Genomic DNA, 26,946 nt, shown 5'->3' with positions numbered 1-26,946 from the left:
TTCATCTTTAGCCTAAATAATTATCCATGGTGATTTTATACCCTCATACTCTTAGTATAATATTTATTACTCTGCCATGTGCTTATAGCTGTTAAAACCCCCTTTCAGATGAAGAAATTTAAAGAATGATGGTTTTATCCTGCGGATCAAAACCTCAAATTTGTTATGGATATCATGTTTTTTTTTTCCTTATAATCATTATCTGACTGATTTTACATCGTAAAATAAATAATAATTTCTATGTATGCTTTTGATATTAATCTACATTCTTTATTTCATTTCGCTGCATTATTTAAATTAATTACTTAGAATCACTCTGTGGGATTTTAGGATTAGCTAGTCGCGATCCAGCCTTGATCATCAGGATGGGTCGTGGCAAAAGTGGTATTAGAGCAATGGTTTAAAAAAATAAAATAAAATAAATTTTTAGCCCTTATGGTCTCACCTTAGTCCTTATAGTGATAAGTCTTTTCTTGGTTCTATAGCTAAGTTGGGCATCCTGTGGTGCAGGCAATGTCAGAACTTAACTTTGGCGACTCTTTTTGGTATGGACCTGATCCCCCGGACGTTGAAAGAATTTTTGAAAATAACAATTATGTTTCAAACTTACCAGAGGAAATATGGTACTCTGAAGCAATAGTTAGGCAGGTAGACTCGATCCTCAACTGATTTATGGGCCAACCAGTATACTTAAGGGTTGACGCTATGAGTACCTTAGACAGGTTTTTAGGACCCACACGGGTAGTAGGCATGGCTCCGAGTCAGGAATATCCTCACTATTTAGTAGCACCTTTACCTTCAAAGTTTATGGGTCGACGAGGACATACTTTCTTAAGTGATCACATCCAAGCAAAAGTCTCTCCCCCTCAGAACCTAATTGACACTCAAACGGTTAACTTTGGTGACATTAGGATGTATATGGAGATACCTGTGCGTATCATAGGATGACAACTGTGGGGTTACGAGGCAGACATTCCCATATACCAAGTGGAGGTGGTATGGCGATGTTTTGGTATAGAGCAAAACGGATAGGAGTTTGAGCATCACATGCAGCTGCAGTACCCATGGTTGTTTTCAACCTAAGACCCTAATAACAAAGTCCTTTCTTTTGTTGTTTTTATGTTTTTCTTTTGTTGGGTATCTAGGCGAGCTGACCATGACCTAGTTCTAACCCGTTTTGTCATGGAGGGTTAGGCATTAAAATTGACATAACTACAAGTAATGTACCAACACCATTATACATAAATAAAACTGGTGTTTTGTGAGTAATATATTATCTATGTTTTGTAGATTATGTGAATATGTTTTAATTTAGGTAATTGATAGAAATCATGCACCACGTTTATTAAAATTGTTTTATAGCTATGGCTAACGATGGAAATGGTACCGGGTCATCATCCAATGGAGCCGATCCAATGGAACGGATTATGGAGAGAGCTATTACCAGTTTCTTGCAAGCCTTGCAAAACAATGGGTCACCAAAACATCGAGAAGGGACAACTACGATTAAACAATTCCAAGACTTGAATCCTTCCACATTCACAGGAGGTTCAAATCCGTTGATAGCTGAAGCTTGGGTTAAAGAAATAGAGAAGATTTTTCGTGCCATACCTTGCACAGAAGAATGGAAAGTATCCTTCGCCACTTTCACTTTCAAGGAAGATGCGCAGGAATGGTGGCTTCTTACCTAGAAAAAGAAGAGGTCATGACTTGGGCGAGATTCCTAGAGGTGTTCTATGAAAAGTATTTTCCGGAATCACTACGGGAGTAGAAAGCATCTGAGTTCTTACATTTGAGGCAAGGAAGAATGTCGGTGGCGGAGTACGAAAGTAAGTTCACACGACTAGCACGATTTGCACCGTATGTTATTCCGACAGAAGCCTGAATAGCAAGAAAATTTGAAGCAGGATTAGATGTAGAAATCAAAGATAGGCTCGAGGTTCTAAAACTACCAACCTATGCAGAGGTGGTGGATCGAGCATATATCGTCGAAAAAGGAATTAAAACCGTACGTTATAGTGGAATGGGTCAAAAGAGACGGTCTTGGGAACCAGTCGGAGGATCAAGGGCAGCCCCACCAAAGAAAGTAAATCCCGGATCTACTAGCTCAACTAGTTCAGCTAACCAAGGTTTTACTATTCCCAAGGGTAGCACCATTCCAAATTGTCCAAGTTACGGAAAGGCTCATAGGAGACAGTGCTATTGGGCAATAGGAGTATGTTATAGATGTGGCCAAGTTGGCCATGTGATGAAAAATTGTCCGAAATTCACCAACTCTGTGATAAGTACCTCTGAACTAGCTCAGAAACCAGAAACCACCACAGGAAGGAAGAAGGAACAGAGACGCCAAGAAAGAGCTTTTGCGTTAGTACCCGGAAACTCCAATGCTACGAAGAACGTTGTGACAGGTACACTTTCTGTCTGTGGTGACTTAGCTCGTGCTCTCTTCGACTCTGGTGCCACTCATTCGTTTATGGCATCACATTTTATTTCCAAGTTAACATCAACACCTAAACCATTGGGATATGCATTATCTGTGGCTTTTCCATCTAGTGTCACCGCACTTAGTACAAAGGTATACAAGTCCTGTGTTCTATACTTAAAGGATGAAACCTTGTATGTGGATCTAATTCCACTCTACATTAGTAGCTTCGACATAATCTTAGGGATGGATTGGCTTACTGCTAACCATGCCTCTATCGACTGTATGACCAAAAAGATCTTTATTCGGTTACCCGATCAATGCAAGCTGGTTTTCGAAGGAACTGGAGTTTCTACCCCTTCGTATTTGATATCCTCTATTATAGCCCAACGGCTTTTGAGAAAAGGTTGTGGTGGTTGTATTTGTGTTGTGGTCGACACTCAACAAATAGACCCTACACTTGATTCAATACTAGTCGTTCGAGAATTTCCTAATGTTTTCCCTGAAGACTTACCTGGTACCTTAGTTGATCGAGAAATCGACTTCACCATCGACACTCAACCCAATGCACAACCAATCTCTAAAACTCCTTACCGCATGTCATTAACAGAATTGAAGGAACTAAAAACCCAACTCCAGGAACTCCTGGACAAAGGTTTCATTCGACCAAGTACCTCACCATGGGGAGCTCCAGTACTCTTCGTAAAGAAAAATGATGGCATGATAAGGTTATGCATCGATTACCGGGAGCTGAACAAAGTCACCATCACGAATCGATACCCCTTGCCAAGAATTGACGACTTGTTTGATCAACTTCAAGGTGTAAAAGTATTCTCCAAAATCAACTTGCGTTCCGGCTATCATCAACTAAAAGTCAAAATGGAAAGCATTGAGAAGACGGCCTTCAGAACACGTTACGGACACTACGAGTTTCTTGTCATGCCATTTTGGCATCACAAATGCTCCAGCGGCCTTCATGGACCTCATTAATCGAGTGTTCAAACCATATCTTGATGAGTTCGTCATCGTCTTCATTAACGACATTCTCGTATACTCCAATTCACCAGAGGATCATGAGCGACACTTATGAACCGTGCTGCAAACACTACGTGATCACAAACTTTATGCCAAGTTAAAGAAATGCGAATTTTGGATCACTAGTGTACACTTCCTCGGCCACGTCATCAACAAAGATGGCATCTCGGTTGATCCCCAAAAAGTTGCAGCAATCGTGGATTGGCCACGACCTACTAACGTGTCCGAAATTCAAAGCTTCTTGGGTCTAACCAGCTATTACTAACGTTTCATTCAAGATTTCTCGAAGATAGCATCACCCTTGACCCAGCTAACACAGAAAAACACACCATTTGAATGGACTGACAAGCAGGAACGTTGCTTCCAGGAGTTGAAAAATAGGCTTGTGACTGCTCCTATACTAGCAATCCCCAAAGGAACTTATGGGTTTGTAATTTATAGCGACGCCTCATACAATGGTTTGGGTTGTGTTCTTATGCAAAATGGGAAAGTCATTGCATATGCCTCGCGACAACTGAAGACTCACAAGAAGAATTACCCAACTCGCGATCTAAAATTGGCTGCAGTAATCTTCGTCCTCAAAATCTGGCGTCATTATCTCTATGGTGCAACCTGCAAGATTTACACAGATCATAAGAGTCTTAAATATCTGTTTACGTAGAAAGAACTGAATATGCGGCAACGTCGATGGCTGGAATTTATGAAAGACTACGATGTAGAGATCCATCACCATCCGAGCAAAGCTAATGTGGTAGCAGACACATTGAGTAGAAAGTCTGGCATGTATTCTCGTCCCTTGCAAAACCAATAGATTGCTCGCCAACGTAATCATAGAACCCACATTGATTGAATAAATTAAAGCATGCCAGTGTGAAGATAAACTTTTGAAGAAAAAAGTACGAAGTGCAGAAAACTACTCCTGATCCTGACTTCACTATAAGCAATGGGATGCTAAGATTTCGCAATCGAATTTGCGTACCCGATGTACCAGAGCTCAAGAAGAAGATATTAGTAGAAGCTCATAGCTCGAGGTTTGCAGTTCACGCTGGCAACACCAAGATGTATCACAATCTGAGAGAACACTACTGGTGGACATGTATGAAAAAAGACATAGCAGACCATGTCTCCAAATGCTTGCAATGTCAACGTGTTAAAGCGGAACATCAGAGACCTGCGGGGTTACTACAACCACTCCTTATTCCTGAATAGAAATGAGAGTACATTACTATGGACTTCGTGGTCGGGCTACCACAATCAGTTTCAAAGAATGATGCGATATGGTTTATAGAAGACTGATTAACGAAGTCAGGGCATTTCCTACCAATCAGAATCACGTACTCTCTTACTAAGTTCACCACTCTATACATCAAATAAATCATTCGATTGCATGGTTGTAATAATCCTCACCACTGTTTACTGATAAGCCATTGATTACTGTTAAACTGAGGCTAAATATGTTAATTGACTGACTGACTGAAAACTGAAGCCGAATTGATTGAGTATATTAGTTAAATTACAATTCTATCTGTTTGCTTGCCAAATTATCTGTTCATGTCTTTGTGTTTAAACTGCTAATTGAAGGCCTTATCGGTGGCCGGATCTGAAATTGATTGATATTTTGTGTCAATTAGATTTTATGTGATTTTATGGTGTATTTAATTAAAAAAGGTGTTTTGGTATGATTAAATTGGATCAATATTGATAAATGGCATAAGTTGCACTATTTACCAAAAAGCCATATTGGTGGGCCACTATCTAAAACATATTGAAGCTTCATTACACCTAAACACAACATTTGCTCTGTCCATTTGAGGGACAAACCGACTGAGAGAAAGAGAGTTAGGAGATTGAATTGTTCTTGAGGGTTTTGCTTGGAAACTTGAGGAAATTGTAGAAGACTTGCAACATTGAGCCTCCATACCTCTAATTCAAGACTTAAGGTAGAATAATTACCTTCTTAATTGTGTATTTAAGTTCTATCTAGCATAGATCATGATAGTTTAAAGAGCTAAGTCAAAAATTGGAATAGATTATTGAATTAAGGCTTTGCATGCATGTCTATGTCCTTGCATTTTGATGTTGATTTCATGGCAATTGGTGCATGCATGTTCATATTATTGTTATAGACCATGATTTCATCTTGTTTTTGTAAGAGTTGGCTCACTAGAGCATGTATTTGAGGTTTGGAAGTTATTTAAAGTCATGCATGTCCCATGTTGATCTTGTTCATGATAATTGGTTTGAATTTGGATTTATTTGAACTACCTTTGGGCCTTGATTTTACAAATTGAGCTTTGAAATATATTACACTATGGGTTTTGAGGTGTTTTCTAGAAAATGGGCTCAAAAGGATCGAATTTGATACATTGAAACTTGATTTGAGCTTGAGGTTCAAATCTGGGAATTCCAGATTTTGAACTCACGCTCGAGCGGGGTGACTGGCGCTCGAGCGTAAAATTCGTGCTCCTAGCACTTTACACTGTTTTAATGTCCGCTCAAGCGGAATAATTGACGCTCGAGCGATACCTTGTGTCTTACGCTCGAACGGCTGTCGAGCGCCTGTCGAGCGTAAATTTCAAGCATCCAGCACTTTTGGCATGTTTTGCAGTCTGCTCGAGCGGAGTAGTCCACGCTCGAGCAGGTATCCTTTGTCTATATGTCCGCTCGAGCGTAGTAATAGATGCTCGAGCGCGACCCCTGTTTTTTTAAAATTCTGAAAATGCTTTTAATGTGCATCTTTGCATCCTCATTTCATCCTAGGCATTCTTAGGCTTAGTTTAAGGTATCTTAATGAGGATATAGATGTAGAACCACACCGAGGCAAATTAGGGATTAATTTATTATTTTTCCCAACTGTGTAGCTTAGTGTGTGTTCAATCTGTAACTGTGTAGGGTTGGCATCTGAGGACGCGCTCTAACTTAACTGTAGCCCAGAACTCCGTGAGTAACAACTGTGTAAAGATATGTTCAAAGATGAATATTTTCTGACTGTTAACTGAACTGCTTTCAGAACTGTTACTGTTAAATGAATGAATGTATGTCCTCTATTCTGAACTGTATTGTGGTATCCATAGCAACTACTGTTTACTATTACTGCTATTGTTATAGAGATCTCTGTCAGTTCCTATCTTGGAACTTCTGTTTACTGTTATGATGGCCATCATTGACTGCTTGGTCTTTTAAAACCTACTATTTACTGTACTGCTATACCAATGGATGTACCACATATGACTGTTATGACTGAATGATTGAAATACTGATTTAATGAACTGTTTTCATTACTGTAAGGACATTCATTCTTAACCTCTTTACGCATTATGTTTTTCACTGGGCTTTAGCTCACTGTTTATATATATATGTAGGTATACAGGCACCAGACCGGAGCTAGGAGCGTGGGTTAGACTCCCTTTTTGTCAAGCCAACCACTGTGCCTCACTGCAAGGTTTCGAGCCTGTCAAGCTATGGCTTAGGGGTGTTTTAATTTCCCCTGTCTATCCCCGTATCTGTTTTGTAATAACTGCATAGACTGATAGCACTGTACTGTACTGTTTAACAGGGATTAGGTCTCTGTTCTGATCGACTGTAAATGTTGCACATACTGTTCTGTACTGTTCATGTATATACGTATGAAAAATCTTTTTACATACAGACTCACAACTCATTGGACATTGTTTATTTACTATTTTGGCTTCCACCATGCCCCTGTACTCTGTATTACTGTCTTACTATTAAGCAGGCCTTTGGTAATCTCGGATTACTGGCCGGTTACGATGCTAAACCCATAGGGGCGGGTTTGGGTCGTGACAATGGTACCCCAGTGTCAATCATGTCTGACCAAGACCCCCGCTTCAGATCTCACTTTTGGAACATATTGCAAGAAGCTTTGGGAACAACACTGAAGTTTAGCACTGCCTATCACCCGCAAACTGATGGGCAATCCGAAAGAACAATTCAAACTTTGGAGGCTATGCTACGGATGTGCGTGTTGGACCTCGAGGGTAATTGGGATGAGCACCTACTTTTAGTGGAATTCGCCTATAACAACGGCTACCACACAAGCATCAGTATGGCACCATATGAAGCATTGTATGGAAGGAGATGCCGGTCACCCCTATGTTGGGCAGAAGTCGGAGATAGAAAACTAGTAGGCCCCGAAATCGTGCAAATAACGACTGATATGATTCAACTCATCCAATAGCGAATTCGCACAGCTCAAAGTCGCTAGAAAAGCTATGCGGATACACAGAGACGGAATTTGGAATTTCAGGTATGAGAGCACGTTTTCTTAAAAGTCTTACCAACAAGAGGAGTCATCCGGTTTGGAAAACGAGGAAAGTTGAATCCGCGTTACGTCAGACCATTTGAAATACTAGAGAGAATCGGCCCTGTAGCATACCGTCTTGCACTTCTACCAGAATTGTCCAATGTTCACAATGTGTTCCATGTTTTGATGCTTCGACGATATCTTCGAGATCCAGAACATGTTGTTAATTATGAGAGCCTTGAAGTTCAAGAAAATCTCTCTTATGAAGAACAACCTGTACAGATCCTCGATCGTCAGGACCAAATTCTCCGAAACAAGACTATACCTCTTGTCAAAGTTTTATGGCGAAATCATCGTGTCGAAGAAGCTACGTGGGAAACTGAAAACCAAATGCGAGCCAAATACCCACACTTTTTGAAAACCAAGGTACGTCAAGTTCGAGGACAAACTTCCATTTAGGAGGGAAGAAATGTGACACCCTAATTGTTTAATTAATAAAAAAATAAAAATAATAATAATAATAAAAAAATAAAATAATAATAAAAAATAATAATAATAAAAATAAAATAAAAATATATAAAAATAAAAATACTAGGAAAGCATTTAAATGACATGTGCTAAAATGTAATCTAACGGTTTAATTATGTTAGAATTTGAACCCAAAAATAAATAAATAAATAAAAAGTAAATAAAAAAAACTATTCAAACTTATCCCAAATGGATAAGTTCATGCCTTCTAGAGCATCAATTACCTAGCTTAGGCAACATGTCCCCTATGAACTTGCTGAGCAAGTTTGATGCTTAGTATAAATCAATCGTGCTACGTAGCTCGAATTGGAAGCCCTCAAATGGCCCGAAATCCCAAAACAACGTCATTTTGGGATTTTTTTTTTCTTTCCCATTTTTCCTTCTCGTTTGTCTGAAGAAGAAGAACAGGCAGAAGAGAAAGAAGAATAAGAGAAGAAAAAGAAGATCATCAGCCAACATTTTATTTTATTTTTTTGTTTTACCCCTTTAGATCTGGAGGGATAGAAGAAGAAAAAGATCATCAACCAACAATTTTTTTTTGTTTTCCTCCTTCAGATCTGGATTTGGATCTAACAGGAAAAAAAATAAAATAATAACAACATCTTCATTAGCATCACCATCATCAACACATCATCTTCATCTTCGGAGCCAGGCAAAAAAAAAAAAGAGAGAGAGAGAGAGAGAATGGGGAAGGTCACCGTCACACCACCATCGCACCCTTCATCACTGCATCCTCCATCATCGTCGCCTTGCCCCGCCATCGCCGTTGCCTCTCTCTCTCTCTGTTTCCCTTTCTCCTCTCCTTCTCTCTCTTTCTTCTTCTCTCTCTTTCTCTTGCCATCTCCCTCTTCAAATATAAACGAGAGAAAAAAAAAAAAACGGGGGATTCGGGGCCGAATTTTCAGGGGGAAAATCATTTTCCAATATAAATAGGAGAATTGATGTGAAGAGGAGATCAAGAGAAAAAAACAAAAAAAAAACAAAACAACCAACAAAGGTGATCGGGTGAGAGAGTGAGCTCGCGAAGGAGGGGAGCCCAATTAGGAATTACTAATTAGGTGAGTGATATTATACCTTGAGTTACCATAATATATTTTACGAATGTTTTGAGTTATCATAACTTCTTTTATATAAATTATGTTTTATAGTTATGTTAATGTTTTAATTACGTGAATTATTTTTCTGAACTCCATTTGTTTAAATTGAAACCCATGGATATGTTTGTTTAAATTTTAAAAAATATTTGACATTGATTTTATAAACATTTGTTTTGAATAAGTACCACCATGGACGTCCCATATCTTGGGGACTTAAATAATCATTGGCCCTCTGAATTGTCACTTTAGTGACCCTCTGACAGTCTCATGCCTTGGAGGACTTAAATAACCTTTAGCCCTCTGATTAATTACTTCGTGACCCTCTGTTTGTCATGGATCCATTGACCCTCTGTTCTGTTCTGTACCGTGGTTATGATTATTTTGTTATATAGTTTCGTGTTATATATCTGTTATTAAAAATAATTTATTTGGATCAAATTATTCATCTTTAGCCTAAATAATTATTGTCACGACCCAAACCCGGCCCTATGGGTTTAGTACCGTAACCAGCCAGTAATCCGAGATTACCGAAGGCCTGCAGAACAGTAATACAGTAAAACAGAGTACAGGGCCTGGCAGAAGTCAATACAGTAAAGAAACAATGCCCAATGAGCTGTGACAGTCTGTATGCCAAAATATGTTTTTTTCATACATTCATACGTAAACAGTACAGAACAGTATGCACAATATTTACATTCATTCAAACTAGGGACTCAACCCTACACAACAGTACGGAAAACATTCAGTCTATACAGAACAGTAAGACAGTACAGAAGGGGGAATTGTAAAACACCCCTAAGCCTTAACACGATAGGCTCGGAACCTCGCAGTGAGGCACATAGGCTGGCTTGACAAAACTGGAGTCTAACCCACGCTCCTAGCTCCGGTCTGGTGGCTGAGCACCTACATATATATATAAACAGTGAGCTAAAGCCCAGTGAATAACATAATGCGTAAAGGGGTTATGAATGAAATGTCCTTACGGTAATGAAAACAGTTCAATTCAATCAGTATTTCAGTTGTTCAGTACAGTAAACAGTCATATGTGGTACATCCATTAGCATAACAGTAACAGTAGGTCTTAAAAGACCGAACAGTAATGATGGCCATCAGTCAGTAAACAGTAGTGGTTCCACGAGGGAACCGACAGAGATCTCTGTAACAGTAACAGTAAACAGTAGGTGCTAAGGATGCCACAATACAGTTCAGAATATAGGACATACATTCATTCAGTAAACAGTGTCAGTTCAGTATTCAGAAGATAATCATTTTGAACATATCTTTACACAATTGTTACTTACAGAGTTCGGGCTACAGTAAGCTAGAGCGTGTCTCCTCAGTCGCCAACCCTACACAGTTAACAGATTGAACACACTAAGCTACGCAGTTGGGAAAGTAACAACTTAAACCCTAATTTGCCTCGGTGTGTTCTACATCTATATCCTCAATAAGATACCTTAAACTAGGTCTAAGAATGCCTAGAATGGAGTGAGGATGCAAAGATGCACATTTAAAAGCATTTTCAGAAAAACAGAGTCCCGCTCGAGCGCATGTTTCCCCGCTCGAGCGGACATGCAACAAAGGTACACGCTCGAGCGTAAACTTTTCCGCTCGAGCGTACTGTAAAAGTACTGGATGGGTGAAATCTCCGCTCGACGCCCGCTCGAGCTTGAGACATGACTCCGCTCGAGCGCCCTATCCTCCGCTCGAGCGGACTGTAAAACAGTGCAGAGAGATGCTGGTTGCTCGGATTCCACGCTCGAGCGTAACTTTCCCCGCTCGAGCGGAAGTGCGAAATCTGGAAAACCCAGATTGCACCTCCAAGCTCAAACTCAAGTTTAAATGCATCAAAACCGATCCTCTTGGGCTCATTTTCTGAAAAACATTTATAAACACATAGAATAACGTGGTTCAAAGCTCAATTTGAGAAATCAAAGCCCAAGGGTGTTTAATTCAAACCCAATTTCAACCCAATTTCAAATCATTTTCAAGAACAATCTTCAAACATGACATGCATGATCTTAAATCATTTTCAAAGCTTTAATGCTGTTTCAAAAGAGCTCAAGCCTTCAAAAACAAGATGAACTCATGGAGTATGACCAAAAGATGGACATACATGTGAGGTATGATGAACTACCACCTCAAAACTTCAATATATGTACATGCATGCAACCCTTAAGCTTCAATTCAACAACAATGAACCAATTCATGACTTAGTTCTACAATGAAGCATGAATCATGCAAGAACAACTCAAAGACACCATTAAGATGATGAATGATCTACCTTAGGTGTAGAATTAGAAGTGAGGGAGCTCAAATATGCAATCTCCTCAACAATTTCTTCAATTTCCAAACAATTCACAAGCAAAATTGAGATGAAATCAACTCCTCAAGTCTCTCTCTCTCTAAGGTCGGCTAGAACAAGAAGAAATGGCTGATGAAATGTTCTTTAAGTGTGTACATAAGGCTCAAGTGTGTGTATTGAGTGGGCCACTAAGGGTGGCAATTTGGTAATTAAGCCTAACTCTTTAATTAGCTTATTTAATCTAATTTAATCATACCTAATCACTTTTTCAATGAATGTACCATAAAATTACATTAATTATGAGGATCATAAAACACTAACCAATTTCCGGTTCGGCCGCCAATAAGGCCTTCAATTAATAGTTTAAACATAAAACACGAACAGATAATCAAACAGTCAAACAGATAGAATACAATTTAACACACACATACTCAGTCAATTCGATTCTAGTTTTCAGTCAGTCAGTTCAGTACCTTAGGCAGTTCAATTATCAGTCAAAATCAGTCTTGGTTAACAGTAATTAGCGGTTAATCAGTCATTAATCGGTAAACAGTATGAGGGTTGTTACAATTATCTATGGTGATTTTATACCCTTATGCTCTCAGTATAATATTTCTCACTCTGCCATGTGCTTATAGCTGTTAAAACCCCCTTTCAGGTGAAGAAATTTACAGAATGATGGTTTTACCCTACGGATCAGAATCTCAAATTTGTTATGGATATCATGTTTTTTTTTCCTTATAATCATTATCTGACTGATGTTACATCGTAAAATAAATAATAATTTCTATGTATGCTTTAGATATTAATTTACCTTCTTTATTTCATTTCGCTGCGTTATTTAAATTAATTACTTAGAATCACTCTGTGGGATTTTAGGATTAGCTAGTTGCGATCCAGCCTTGGTTATCGGGATGGGTCGTGACACATATACCATTGTGAACCCGTGGGATACTTTAACAGATAAACACAACATCTCAAAGCATAACATATCAATACATTACTATTACTCACAGTGATCCGATCGTGCGATGATTTCTTCCAACAAGTGGCCTACACATCACACACAAAAATTGATAAGTAATGCATTATTTTCTTTATTTTTGTCTTTCCTTATTCTTTCATTTTGTTCACTTCCTATTCATTGTTAAGTATTTCAAAAGGATCAAATGTGCATATGAACAGATTCAGAGGGTCAAACAGAGTAAAAGAAATTGATAGAAATTTTCCCCACTAGTCGCACGTGCTTTTATTTCAGAATGCTCCAGTTGCCTCCTTTGTTTTCCGCACGTGCGGCTGTGCATCCTGCACGTGCGGTCCTAGACTCTGTTTAAGCAGCCAAAAAATTCAACAATTTCAGCTTTCCAAAGGCATTTCAAGGCTCTAATTCAAGCAATTTTATTCCAAAAACATAATATATAATCATAGTAAACATGAATCTTAAGCCCAAGTAATTCATAACTCATTTTAATTACATATTTATAACTCAAATTACTACATTTCACTCATTTCTTCATCTTTTTCATGATCTCACAAACATATACACAAACATATACACATATTTCCTCTCAAGTTTTCTCAAAACAAGCTCAAAATACAAGGATATGCTCTCAAATCAAACAAATACAATGAGCCATGGATATCTCCTTAAGCAAACTCTTTATTTCAAAACCTTAACTTGGATAAGTGTATAAACTTCATTTTAAAGCTTGGTGATAATCAAATGAAGAGAGATTTGTTTTGATTGATTTACACTAATCGTGAACTCTATTCTTTAAACCCCCTTCCAAATGCTTCAATCCTCAAGATCTCTTCTTCCTCTCTCTCCTTTCTCTTTCTCTTTCTCTTTCTCTAGAACCTTTCCAAGAGATATGTTAGTGTTTTTTTGTTGAGGCTAGATCATCTAATGCCCATATAAGTGGCTTTTATATCTATTAAGACTTAAGTCATGAAGCTAATTAAGTTTAATTAAAAATTGAGCCCAAATAATTCAATTAATTTGTTACAAATCGAATTTTTACAAAATTTCATATAATGTCCTAAAAATCATGCTAATCATAACTGTAAAGTCAACTTCAATTTATCGCGCTTCTAAGGCTTTCAATTTACAGTCCAAATGTCGTAATTTCAACAAATTTTCTCATAACCGACAGATATGATTTCATAATCATATAATTCATACATTAAAACATAAAATTTCATGTTAAACACATAAACACGCATATAATCACGCATATAATGAGAGATTTAAGCATATAAGAGGGTCAGGTTATTACACCAGCCAACCTCTTTAGCCACTCCTCTTGTTAAGGGCCAAGATTTGGCCATGTCACTTTGGAGAGGTTGGACGACTCAGATCAGATTAGTTTTTTTTTTTTAAAAAAAAATTGAAATTCACTTCATTACACAGCAAAATAGAGTTCCTTCCCATTCACTTTTCATCTCCTTCTTAAACTCTGGTGAATTTCCTGGTTTTACTCACTTATATTTTTATTTATTTATTTATGCCTATTAAACAATGAAAATAGCAGATGCAATACAAAAATCTGAGATTCACATCACAAGAAACTAACTGAGAAAAACAAAACAAAAAACAAAATTGCAAACTCCTTTCCCATTTTTAACCTTCCAAATAATAATTACTTAATCAAGCTGTCTCTCTCCCTTCAATTTAATACTTCAATACTCCGAACCAATTAATAACAACTGTGTCAGTTTTAGAAAATGATCTTGCAGAACCACATTATAGATTATATATATGTATGTATATATATATGAAATGTGAGTAACTCTTACAAAATTCAGAAATCTTCAGAGTGAGAGAGAGTGAGAGATTGGTGGCTGAAATCTACAGAGTAAGACAAAGGGAGAGAGGGAGAGATCGTTGATGTTCATCGCCGACTTGGATTCGTTGCCGATCGTCGTTTACCAGAGCTTCGAAGATGAAGGGAAAAAATGAATGAGAGGGAACCTCTGCTGCTAACAAAAATGAAATGAATTTCAATTTTTTTTTAAAACTAATCTGATCTGAGTCGTCCAACCTCTCCAAAGTGACATGGCCAAATCTTGGCCCTTAACAAGAAAAATGACTGGAGAGATTGGTTGGAGAGGATTTGGACTCATTTTCGACTTGCTTCGGCAAATTAGCAAAAAGTTAGCTTTTGACTTTTTTAATAAAAAAACTAATTTTTTTATCCAAATCATTATCCAAAAATTAATTTTTCTAACTAAAAAAATAAAAAATTAATTTTTTACAAACTTCTCAAAACGCTACTACTTCATGGTGCACATCATTCGAACATAATCAATTAATTTCATATTCACTATGTTGCTCAGTGTCTTATCAATCACATCAAATATTTATAGCTTTTAATTCACACAAAACTCAAAATGCCATAAATTTTTAACCAATCACATCGAGTATTTATAACTTTTAATTAACATGAAACTCAAGTGCCATAAATTTTTAAGAAAATGGGTGAGAGCACTAATTAGTGCTATCACTAATGATGTGGCAGTGGGCCTCATCAGGAATGATTTGATGTTTTGGCCTTGGTGTTGTATTTTTTTTCCTTTTTTTATTGCATGTCATGTCATTAGTGATCTTTTTAGAGCTCTAAAATTAATGGTCTCTATCATTGTTGAAACTTTTAACCAAATAATGAACAATAAAAGATTTGGCGTTTTCATTTTAAGAACTACTTTTAATTTCTTTTTTCCCAACAATTTTTATGAATTATAGTCGGTTGTGTGTGGGGTGATTTTCTAAAGATAAAAATAAATTTCTTCCACTGTTTGTATAATTTGTTGAATTGAATTTTAATGTTTGTTACCATGTTCACAATTTATGCAGAGGTTTGTTCATTTTTATGTTTTGAGCAAATTATTATGAACTGAAATTAATTACAAGCTTTCAACTTGGGTAGAGATAAAATAAAATAATTTATATTTTTTTATAATTATGTTATTTTATTTATTTTGTAAGTTTTAACCAGCAATCATGAGTTGGCTTATATGATTTTTTTAGTTCCGTTTGTTTTTGAATTTCTTTGTGTTTTTTTAGGATAAATTATATTAGTACCTATAGTTTGGGTTGGTTTGGGAAGTGGGTTGGCTTTTCGGCTTTTTGATTTTTTTAACTATTTTAGCCTGGGCTAAAAAGATTTTTTACTTTTTGGCTTTTTTGACTTTTTTTGTGAGAGAATAGTGTAATAATTATGGGTTGGATGTGATGTTTTGTTTGTTGTGGCTAAAATAACCTATTTTGTCTTTTATGGCTAAAATAGTCAAAAAAACCCACAATCTATCTTCCCAAACGGAGCCTTTGTGACTTATGTCATTTTAGCCCTTAATTTTTCAATTGTGACACATTTGACCATGAATTTTGAATTTTGTTTCAAATAAGGACAATTGAAGATATCATTAGATTTTTCAAGGGTAAAATAGTCAATTTGATAAAATATAAACTAATTTGACAAAAATAAATGTCAAAAAAATATTTTTGAATTTTTTAAAATTATTTCTATCCACTAAAGATAAAATTATGTAAAATTGATAAAACTTTTTGACATTTATTTATTTTTACCAAATTAATTCTTATTATGTGTTTGGATGATGATCATGTAAAATTAAGCATGTAATTTTTATTAATTTTGATCAATTTTATATAATTTTATCTTTAGTAAATAGAAGTAATTTTTAAAAAATTAAAAATACTTTTTTGACATTTATTTTTGTCAAATTAGTTTATATTTTATTAAATTGACGATTTTGCCTTTAAAATTAAACAATGGTATCTTCAATTGTTCTTATTTGGAACATTATTCAAAATTCAGGATTAAATGTGTTACAATTGAAAAGTCAAAAACTAAAGTAACATAAATCCCAAACTATAGGGACTGTTAGCGTAATTTGTCATTTTTTTTTAATAATGTCAATTTATTTATGTAATCTTAAAAAGAATTCTTGTTCCAAAAAAATATACTTAAAAACGTCAAATTTTATAAAGTTTTATATTTGGAATAAAAATTTGGCTTATCTTGCTTTGAGAAAGCTTTTTTAAAAATTGACATTTTGAAGATTTTTTACTCAAAATTTAAAAAGTATAACAAATAAATAAATAAAGGATAAAGATTGAGAGTAGTAATTTTAAAACTCTAAAAAGAGTTTTATCATTATTCACAAAAAGTTAAAAATTATGGCTGCACAATTCTCAATTTTAATTTTTTCCTATATACTAATTTATACAATATTTTACTACATATTTTTTCATAAAAAGTCAAAAAGTTAACCCAAACATTCATATTTTTTTTCTCAATTTTTTAGTCCAAAAAGATAAAAAGTACACTTATTTAGGATATCCCAAACAACCCCATAATGTGATATGTGTACTTATATATATATTTTTCTTTTCTTTTACAACATCATCACTTTGCTTGTTTTTGGTTTTTCAAAAACACTTTTTAGAAAATTTTACTTTCTTATTTTTTGTGTTTTTTATTTTTACTAATTCTTAAAAAATATTTTAAGAAATTTTTTAATTTTTAGACACACCTAACATAAATACACATAAAAATATAATTTTTGTGAAAAAAATCTTTTAAAAATTTACTAAATACCAAAAATATAAAAAAAGACAAGAATTCAATATATTTTTCTTATTTTTATGTATTTATTAATTTTTTTAAAATATTTTTTCACAAATTTTGTATTTTTTAAATATATCTAAGCAAGGTGCATCTAAAAAAGTAAAAAAAAATGCTTAAAATTTTAAAAATATTCACTAAAAATAAAAAAAAACACACACAAAAAAAAACTCAATTTTTAAAAAACTTAATAAAAAAAACTCAAACCAAACAAAACTTGGTCCTTCCCTTTGGGAAGTGGGTTGGCTTTTTGACTTTTTGGCTATTTTAGCTTGGGCTAAAAAGTTTGTTTTGGAAGGACTTTTTGACTTTTTTAGCTTTCTTTGTAAGAGAAAAGTGTAATCATTATAGGTTGGATGTAATATTTTGTTTGTTGTGGTTAAAATAACCTATTTTGTCTTTTGTGGCTATTTTAGCCACAAACCAACTTGCCAAACACCAAACTCAAACCCTTTGGGGTTTTTTGAGAAGTGAGTTATAATTCACTTCCCAGAATATAACCTACTTTCCTCTCTCACAAAAAGCAACTTATAAGCAGCTTATAATCAGTTTTTAATCAAAAAACTAATTATAACTATCTTTTCAAAATAGTCCAAATAAATAAATAAAACTAGCCCTTTTTAAGCATGTATATCTCGAGTTTGAGGTGCAATAAAACTAGCCCTTTTTAGGCATGTATATCTCGAGTTTGAGGGTCGGTTGTGCACTAGTACAATAGGTACTCTTGTGTAGTCCTATAGATTTATTTTGGAATTCGTTTTGATCATCTAAATTGTTTATATTTTAGAGTACATCAAGTAAAACATATTTGTCAAATATCAAATTAATCAGATATGTTAGTCTATTCATCTACTCATATTTATATATTGAAAAATAAATAATATTATGGTTTAAAATATTAAAATAAATATAAAAATGAATTCGATATACTAAAATAAATATAAAAATAAGTGAATTCGATATATACTCTAAATAAATGTTCAGATTATTTAAACGGATTCCGACACAGCAGTAGGGCTGAGCAAGAAATCCGTGAAATCCGTAATCCGATCCAGTCCAGTCCAATCCGATAGGTTTGGATTGGTTTTTTGAATCCGTGGTTCGGTTCCGGATTGAAAAATTAAAAATCCGTAGTACACGGATTGGTTCCGGATTGAACCTCACGGTTCCAGATTGGAACCGATCCGGACCATATACAAATAGTATATATTTTTATTATACATCCTCCCCCATAGTATCTTCTCTTATTCTATATAAAATCTAAACTCAAACCTAAAACCGTATAATATCTTCTTTTATTACTTTTGTTTGTTAGTTTTAGTTTTAATTTGTAATGGTCTAAATACTTATGGTGAAACCAGTTTTCTTATGGTTGTTTAAATTCTAGCACAATATGTCGCTATTATAGAAATAGATGTTGCTATTGTGGAACTAATATAGCGCTATATTTATATTTTTATGAAATTAAAGTGTTATATATATATTTTTGTTATTTAATTATGTGAATCCGTGGTCCTAAACCGATCCAATCCGTATTTAAATGGATTGGTTCGAATTGGTTTCATGATTTAAACGGATTGGATTGGTTCCAATTTTTCAGGAACCGTAGATAACGAATTGGTCCTGATTTTACCCCAATCCAATCCGATTCAATCCGAACCATGCTCACCCCTGCACAGCAGCGTCCCAATTCCATATATCTCAGTCAGGAGTCTATATCTGGTCTGAATCCCTTGCACTCCCGGAGTGGAAGCTTCCATTTCTAGAGAGAGAAATTTGTTAGAGAGAGAGAGATGGGGCTGGAGTGGAAAGCGCCATCGGGTTCGGGCGATGCCGGGAGCAATACTAGCAGTGAAGAGGTTGGTCCCAGTAGCAGCAGCACAGCGGAATCAGGTGGCGTACGGCGGTTTCCGGTGGCGGCGCAGCCGGAGATAATGAGAGCAGCAGAGAAAGACGAGCAGTACGCCTCCTTCGTATACGATGGATGTCGCGACGCCTTCCGCCACCTCTTCGGTCTCTCCTCTCTTCCTCCCCCCAACTCTAGGGTTTGCCTATTTATGTTTTTATTTATATGTTTGTAAGTTCAATTTCAGTTTTATCCTAAATTGTTACAATTTTTGTATGTTTCATGCCTAAACTATAAATTTCATATATATAAGCCCCAAATTTCTGATTTTAGTTGATGTAGTCTAATTGGGAGATAATTGTATACATTAGTAATTGTTGAAGCTTGATTTGATGGATAAAAATGTCATTTAAAAATTTGAGTAATTTAAATCATAAGCACTCATTTTTCTTACTATTTTGAACAAACACCCCCATAAACTAATTTGTTGTTCAAATTTTGAAATGACCTTTTTTTATATCATTAAATTAAGAACTTCAATGGTTACTAATTTGTACAATCGTTTCTAATCAGACTAAATGAAATCGTTTCTAATCAGACTAAATGAACCGAAGTGATAACACTTTAGGGACTAAATAGATGAAATTGATAGTTTTGGATGAAACATAAAAAAATGATTCTCTTGCATTTTGCTCATATTTATCAAATTTATGATTTTAAGCTTCTTATTTCAGGTACAAGGGTTGCCGTAGCTTATCAGAGTGAGGTAAGCCCTCTCCTAACTCTTAATCTATTTTTTACTTTCTCTGTTCTTTTATTTATTTATTTAATTGCATGAAATAGTCATTACCTTTGATTCTTATTATTATGTGGATTTAAATTGCAGTGAAGGGTTTTTGAGAATGCTGAAAATCCAAGCTTCATGCTATTTGAAATATAGCATAAGTAATCATTTTTAATTGCGGGATTCCATTTGCACAATTCTATAGCAGAGAAAGTTCAATTGTTACTTGTGTATTATTGTCATTTCTATTGTTACTATGCTATATATTGGAGAGTGGAGTACACTACGGTAGTACTATAATTTCAATTGTTACTATGCTATGTATTATTTCAAATATATTGGAAAAAGTTCAATATATTGGAAAGTTTAGTTGTTACTTGTGTGTTAATATAATGTACGCCACTCTCCTAATTTTTTCCCCTATATGTTACCTCAAGGTTTCCTTGGGAGGAAGGAAAATCAATAAAATGAACTAAAATTGAAGGAGAGTGAAGCATTGATATAGCGAAATGCAAAAATTAGGTCATAATGCTCATAAAAATGTGTTTTTACAGGATTGATTTGATAAAAATATACAATATTTAATTGGGTGTCTAATTGATAAAAGAAAATTGCTCGATGTGTACCTTAAATTCTAGTAGTATAATCTAGACAAATCTACCCCTATGTTATCACATTTTAGAGTATGTGGTGTATCATGTTCCTGTTCCATTCCATGTACTAGAACGATCCAGGTTCCAACTTCCAAGTAACATAGGTTTTGATATTCTTGTTGTTTGTTTTGTTCCTATAGACATTAGACTGCTGATTGTTAGCTTGAATAAGGGTGATACCTTGGTTCATGCTTATTACATTGTGGGTAGGGGGAAAATAAAGCACTTTTTAAACATGTGTTTCTTTACAAGGGGTGCATTTTTTTGCACGTGTACACAGCTGGGAAAAAGAAAAGAACAGAAAATCATCTTTTAAACATGAGTTCCTTTATAGAATTCACTAGAGACTATATATGTCAGACATGGTGTGCTTCCATGTTGTAATTGTTTGCTTGCGAAGTCATTGCTATTGGATTTGGATTTGTAAGTGAATTTTGATTTGCAAATGTTGCCTCTGCGTCTTACTGTTTTGCAGACAAAACTTTTGGGACAAATGCTTTATTATATATTAACAACAGGTTCGGGGCAACAAACACTTGGAGAAGAATATTGTGACATCACTCAGGTGTATAGACTTTTTACTTTATTTGTTATTCTTTTCTTGGGTCTTCAAGTAAAGTAAGAACAGTTGCATCAGCTTTTAATTAATTATTATTTTTTAATGAAAATATATGTATAAATGAACATGTGTAAATGTATATTTTATGTATGCATGTTACAAATGTGAAATACTGTCAGAGAAAAAGGTGATATTCCTTTGTCTTCAGCACCATTATGTGATAACATTTGCAAACATAACAATTTTTTTTAGCTTGCAATTCCCCTAGGGTTTCCATTAGTATTGGCTTCTTAAAAAAAAATTCTGGAGTTTTTATCTGATGTTGAGGGTTCATGTCTGGAAAGTGTACCACTCAATTTGTTTTCTACTATTTGATTTTACAGGTTTCTGGATCATATGGACTTCCTCCAACACCTGCTAGGCGTGCCCTATTCATTGTCTACCACACAGCAGTTCCTTACATTGCAGAAAGAATTAGGTTCAATTATGTTTTTTCTTTCACATCTTTTTAAATACTTCTGAACTTCATTGAAGTCGTAACTGTTACCAAATAGCCCCCTATAATTTTGTTATTTGTCTCATTTACAGTTCGAGAATTGCTTCTCGTGGCAGTTCCCTCACTGATTCACTGTCTGATCATCTGTATGGCAACGATGCTCCTGGGAGTAGTCAAGTTCAATCATCCGCAGTTGCTACAATCCCATCTGCCCCTGCATCAGGAGCAAATGTTTCGGTTTTGTCGAGGTTGAAACAAAAAATTAGTGGGCTATGGCTATATGCAATTCGGACATGGCCCTCGGTAAACATATATTGCTCACTTTAGCCTTAGAAATCGAATTGAGATTTGTTTCTTGTTAATTATGAGCTATCAGTTGATCCTTTTCCAAAATTTTAATCCAAACGTCATTGAGCAGACAGTCCTTTTTAATCTAATATTTGTATGGTCCCTCTGCTGAATAACCTCAGTCTTTTTCCTCTTTTCTTCCCCACTTTTCTTTTGGCTCTCTCTCTTTTGATTCAAGACTACTTTGTTACCTTTCTCACTGTTTGATGATGAGTTATATGATTTTCTTAGCTAACATTTCTATGGCGTGGCAAATTCAGATGCTTCCCTTAGCCCGCGAATTTTTGCAATTGGTTCTTCGCACTAACCTCATGTTCTTCTACTTTGAAGGTGATGCCTATGTTTTGCAAATGGACACATCTTCATAATGGAATTTCAAATTGAAATTTGGGGGAAAATACTGGTTGTTTATAAATGCTCTCTTCTGCAGGCCTATATTATCATATATCAAAACGTGCAGCAGGCATTCGTTACGTGTTCATTGGAAAACAAATGAACCAAAGACCTAGGTAAATTTCTTTCCGAATGGAAGTATAACTAATTGCATCAAATCATTTTTTTCATAAGAATTTGTCAAAGAATGATCCATAAATGTTAACTTCGTGGTTTGATATTTTGTGCTTTTATATGATGACCTCCAACTCCATCAAATGATCCAAGTATATGACACCTCAACTTGAATCAGATGATTCAAAGTTACATTTTTGTGTAATTACATTGACCTTCCATGCCTTTTCACAATTTCATAGTCATGTAGCTCCAGATCCAGTACGGAGAAAGATCAGAAAAAGAAGAAGAGGAGAGATTGAACCGGTAGAAATAGAAGAATAGGGGAGAAGGAGAAAAACAGGGAACACAATCCCAATCAATATATCAAATTTTCTAAATTTAAGTCGAAACGTATTGCATATAGGCCTATTTATAGGAACCCTAATTAAAAATAACCACAACAAACAAAAAAAAAACTTCAATAATTTACTGCATACCATGTACTAATTGACCATGTAATGTTAGTCTTTTGTGCTGGAACTGGAGAATCTAGCAATCTTGATGGGCAACAACAGCCTGTTATTTTATTTTTAGGTGGTATAAATCATATGGCCTTTGATAGAGCTGCGTGGTGAAGAAAGATTCATGTAGCCGACCCCATTTGATGGGAATTAAGGCTTGGTTTGGTTTAGGTGGTATAAATCATCCCAAGAGTCCGATCAGTTTTGTTTATCATGATTTATCAAAGAGATGATCAAAACTCAATTGTCCTGCGATGCAGATACCAAATACTGGGGGTATTCCTTTTAATTCAGTTATGCATCATTGCTGCTGAAGGACTACGTCGCAGCAATTTATCTTCCATTGCAAGTTCAGTTCACCAAGCATCTCTAGGGACACACCATGCTTCTGCAGGTTCTAATTTATTTATATCATACTCAATTCCCCTCCCCCCCCCCCCCCCCCCCCCCCCCCCCCTTTTAGGGACACACCATGCTTCTGCAGGTTCTAATTTATTTATATCATACTCAATTCCTCCACCCCCCCCATCCCCCCCCCCTCCCTTTTTTTTTTTCTTTTGTGTGATGGAAGCCTAGCTCATTTTTTGTGTGCAAGATAAACTCTCACGTGAGAGTTTATGATCCAATGGATTTGCTGTCACCTCAGTTTGATACTTTTGCAGCTTCACCAAGGTTTTTAGTGGAAAAATAATTAATACAAGTGAACAGGAATATGATATTAGCCTTCTCACCTTTACATTGGATTCTAATACAGTTTCAATTCTAGTTGGCAACAATTTGAACTTTGGACCTTGCATACTGTGGCTCTATGTTGTGCCCCCCTTTGTTCATTGGTTTTGTAGGGCGAGGTATACCTGTTTTAAATGAAGAAGGCACTTTGGTAACTGGGGACTCTGAGAAGGGAAGTTGGGTCTCTGATTCCACATCAACTTCAGAGGTAATTTTCCAATTTCGCAATCAAACAATAATCTCACTCAATCTCCACGGTTTTTTTTCCCTTTCTTTTTATTATTTTTTTTGTCAGTGCAAAAATGCCTGGATTTAGGTTAAATTGTTAAAATTGAAACAGAGGAAAGAACATATTATCCCATTTATGTGCCCTTATGAGCAGACATAAAAATGAGGTTGTGGTTCACCTTCATCAGAATGTCGATGGTGATGATGATCAGATAGCTTCACTATAGTGAAGATTTTAAGAATAGTGTTCTTGTAACTATAAGTAAAATATAGCTAAAGGAAAAACCATATGTAATCCTGGAGCACATGTATCTTCTTTATTTAGACCCTGGCAACTATCTGTGAAATTTGTGATCCCATAAGCACCAAATACACTATAGTTCATATATTAAACAGATCTGTGTCTCTTTCTGTTCATATTCCATTTGGGCTTGTCATGTGTTGTTTTTCATTCATATAACTCAATCATAGTAGGCTTCTTGTGCCAAATAGAGGTATGCTTCACATGCTTCTCTTATGGCATGCATGTTGATCTTATCAGCTAGATTATTTAGCGGAACCCATCATGAAAAAATGAATCTTTATCATGTGGAGCAATTCAAAGTAGTTTATGTGCTACTAACACCATTGTGGAATGACTTTCTTTGTTTAGTCTCAAGCAACAAGTGGAGTCAGCAAATGTACACTTTGCCTTAGTAATCGCCAATACCCAACTGCCACGCCTTGTGGTCACGTATTCTGCTGGTATTGCGTCCTTACCCTCTCTCTCTCTCTCTCTCTCTCTCTCTCTCTCTCTCTCTCTCTCTCTCTCATTTTGTCTTCTTTTGTAGGAATTGCGTTATGGAGTGGTGCAATGAAAAGCTTGAATGCCCTCTATGTCGTTCCCCTCTAACTCATTCGAGTTTAGTCTGTTTATATCATTCTGATTTCTAGTACTTGATCATGTTGGACTTCAATTGAAACTAAATGGAAAGGGAAATCAGGTAGTTCTTACACTTTCAACTAAAACTAAATGACTTTGAAGCAACTGCATTTGGCATAATAATGAAGAGATAGGGTAGGTAGTTTGATGCTTTATATGTCAATAATAATTGGTGGTGGGTTTATTTATCCTCTTTTTTTTTGGGTTGGGGGAGAGGTGTTCCATAAATCTATTGTATTTTTAATATTATTATTATTATTATTTTATTTGTAATGAATTACTTCGAGATCTAGGTTTTTTTTCTTTTTTTTTTGGTTAGCATAACCTTATTGTGAGTATGATTTAATCTATACTATTATCTATCTATACTAAATGTGTGAAGCCTTGAGATGGTGTTACTATTAACAACAATGATAGAGACCATTACTTTTGGAGCTCTAAAAAGATCACTAATGACATGACACTCAATAAAAAAAGAAAAAAAATACAACACCAAGGTCAAAACATCAAATCATTCTTGGTGGGGTTCACTGCCACATCATTAGTGATAGCACTAATGTGTGCTCTCACTCATTTTCCTACTATTAAATATGTGAAGCCGTGTCGACACAAAATGTCTTATATTTTGGAATTTTTGAAAATAACTCTATAGTTGGTGTTTATGTAAAAATCATATTAAGAGGAAATTGTGACTCGAAATTGAGATTATGGGTTTGATTAAAAAGTACATATCACTTGAACAACATATAATATGTGCATTTCTTATTATTATTATTTTTATATTATTGCCCCCCCCCCCCCTTCCAAATTGCACATGTTAGTTCTGTATATATGTTGAGCATGAATTATATGATTATATGTTTTTAATATATTATTAGTGGCACTGGGTCCACTGGGTTAATTTTAGAGACATATGGTTTCCTAATTATTTCAATTGGGTTTCATGGGTTCACTTTGCATTTCTAGGCATTAATGTTGGGGGATTTGGTCAAAAAAATTTCATAATAAAATTTTAATATATTAAGGATAAGTATAAAAAAATTCATTGAAAAATCTAACACATTATTATTATTAAAATATTAAATCTTAAAATAATATAACTTTTAATCTAAATGTTGATTTTAAAAAAAAATAAATTTAGAATTTTTTCATTAAGATTTATTAAATAAGATTCATGTTAATTATAAAATTTTTAAAAAATAAAAAATAAAAATTTATTATTGTTGAAATTGATGTAAGCAGTATTATGTTATTTGTTTGACAGTAGCATGTTATTCTATCTCATGGGAATATATTAGTCTGGCAATATTATTCAAGAAAAAAACAGAGGATTTTTTACTTTGTCGTTGTTCAATTAAGTACCTTTTTCTTTGGAGATTTATGAAATAAAATAAATCAAGTTGTCTTTTTCACTAAATAAGTGTCTAAAAAAGGAATTTTAACTATATTTCCTTAACGTTGATCCCATGTATTAATTTAATTGTTTCGACTCTTACTTCATTATCAAAGTGGCAGAAACTAGGGCCCTTTTAATTAAATTTTAGACCAAATTCAAATTATTATTATTATTTTTTCAATTAAAGACCCATTTTTGGGATTTAATTTTGAATTAACGTGTACCAAAGGAATATATCTCACACTACTATTTTACTTGATGGTGGGCCATTAATCATTTGTAAGACAATAATATGAGTTAAATAATTTTATAATATTTGTTTTTAGTATGACAATTATTAATTTTTTCATTAATGATTTATACAAATTTAAAAATGATTGTTTAAGTTATAAGAGTATTTTTTTATTTTTTTTTCTCGATTCAACAGAAATAATAGACAAAAAAGTTGCTTATAAGCTGGGAAGTGAGTTATAATCCACTTCTCGGATTATAACCCACTTCCTCTCTCACAAAAAACCAAAAAACTGATTATAATCATCTTTTCAAAATAGGCTAAATAGTTAAGGCATGAAGCCTTGATTACACAGAGGATGTTCCTACTATATCTACAAGCAGCAGAGTTGCAACCTCAGTAGGAGGGTCATTCAAAGAAAACAAGAGGTTCTTGTTGTTAACCCTT

General features: G+C 34.9%; 2 protein-coding genes across 2 annotated transcripts; both read left to right on the top strand.

The window, feature by feature from the left end:
• Positions 1-1,807: 1,807 nt before the first annotated feature.
• LOC145800197 (uncharacterized) lies at positions 1,808-4,666 on the top strand. Its single transcript, XM_082889842.1, has 5 exons — positions 1,808-1,829; positions 1,908-3,242; positions 3,736-4,022; positions 4,119-4,208; positions 4,367-4,666. Exons 1-5 carry the CDS (start codon positions 1,808-1,810, stop codon positions 4,664-4,666), a joined length of 2,034 nt encoding a protein of 677 aa, XP_082745968.1.
• Positions 4,667-18,956: 14,290 nt separating this feature from the next.
• PEX10 (peroxin 10) lies at positions 18,957-25,157 on the top strand. Its single transcript, XM_082890942.1, has 11 exons — positions 18,957-19,309; positions 19,877-19,908; positions 21,055-21,144; positions 21,522-21,616; positions 21,727-21,937; positions 22,243-22,312; positions 22,413-22,491; positions 23,253-23,386; positions 23,835-23,929; positions 24,602-24,693; positions 24,780-25,157. Exons 1-11 carry the CDS (start codon positions 19,090-19,092, stop codon positions 24,880-24,882), a joined length of 1,221 nt encoding a protein of 406 aa, XP_082747068.1. The 5' UTR covers positions 18,957-19,089; the 3' UTR covers positions 24,883-25,157.
• The last annotated feature ends 1,789 nt before the right edge of the window (positions 25,158-26,946 follow it).

The sequence above is a fragment of the Camellia sinensis genome, chromosome 10 (genome assembly GCF_055761805.1).
Source record: "Camellia sinensis isolate YWXY chromosome 10, ASM5576180v1, whole genome shotgun sequence".
In the NCBI taxonomy this organism is placed as follows: domain Eukaryota; kingdom Viridiplantae; phylum Streptophyta; class Magnoliopsida; order Ericales; family Theaceae; genus Camellia; species Camellia sinensis.
This window is presented reverse-complemented; position numbering and strand designations above follow the sequence as displayed.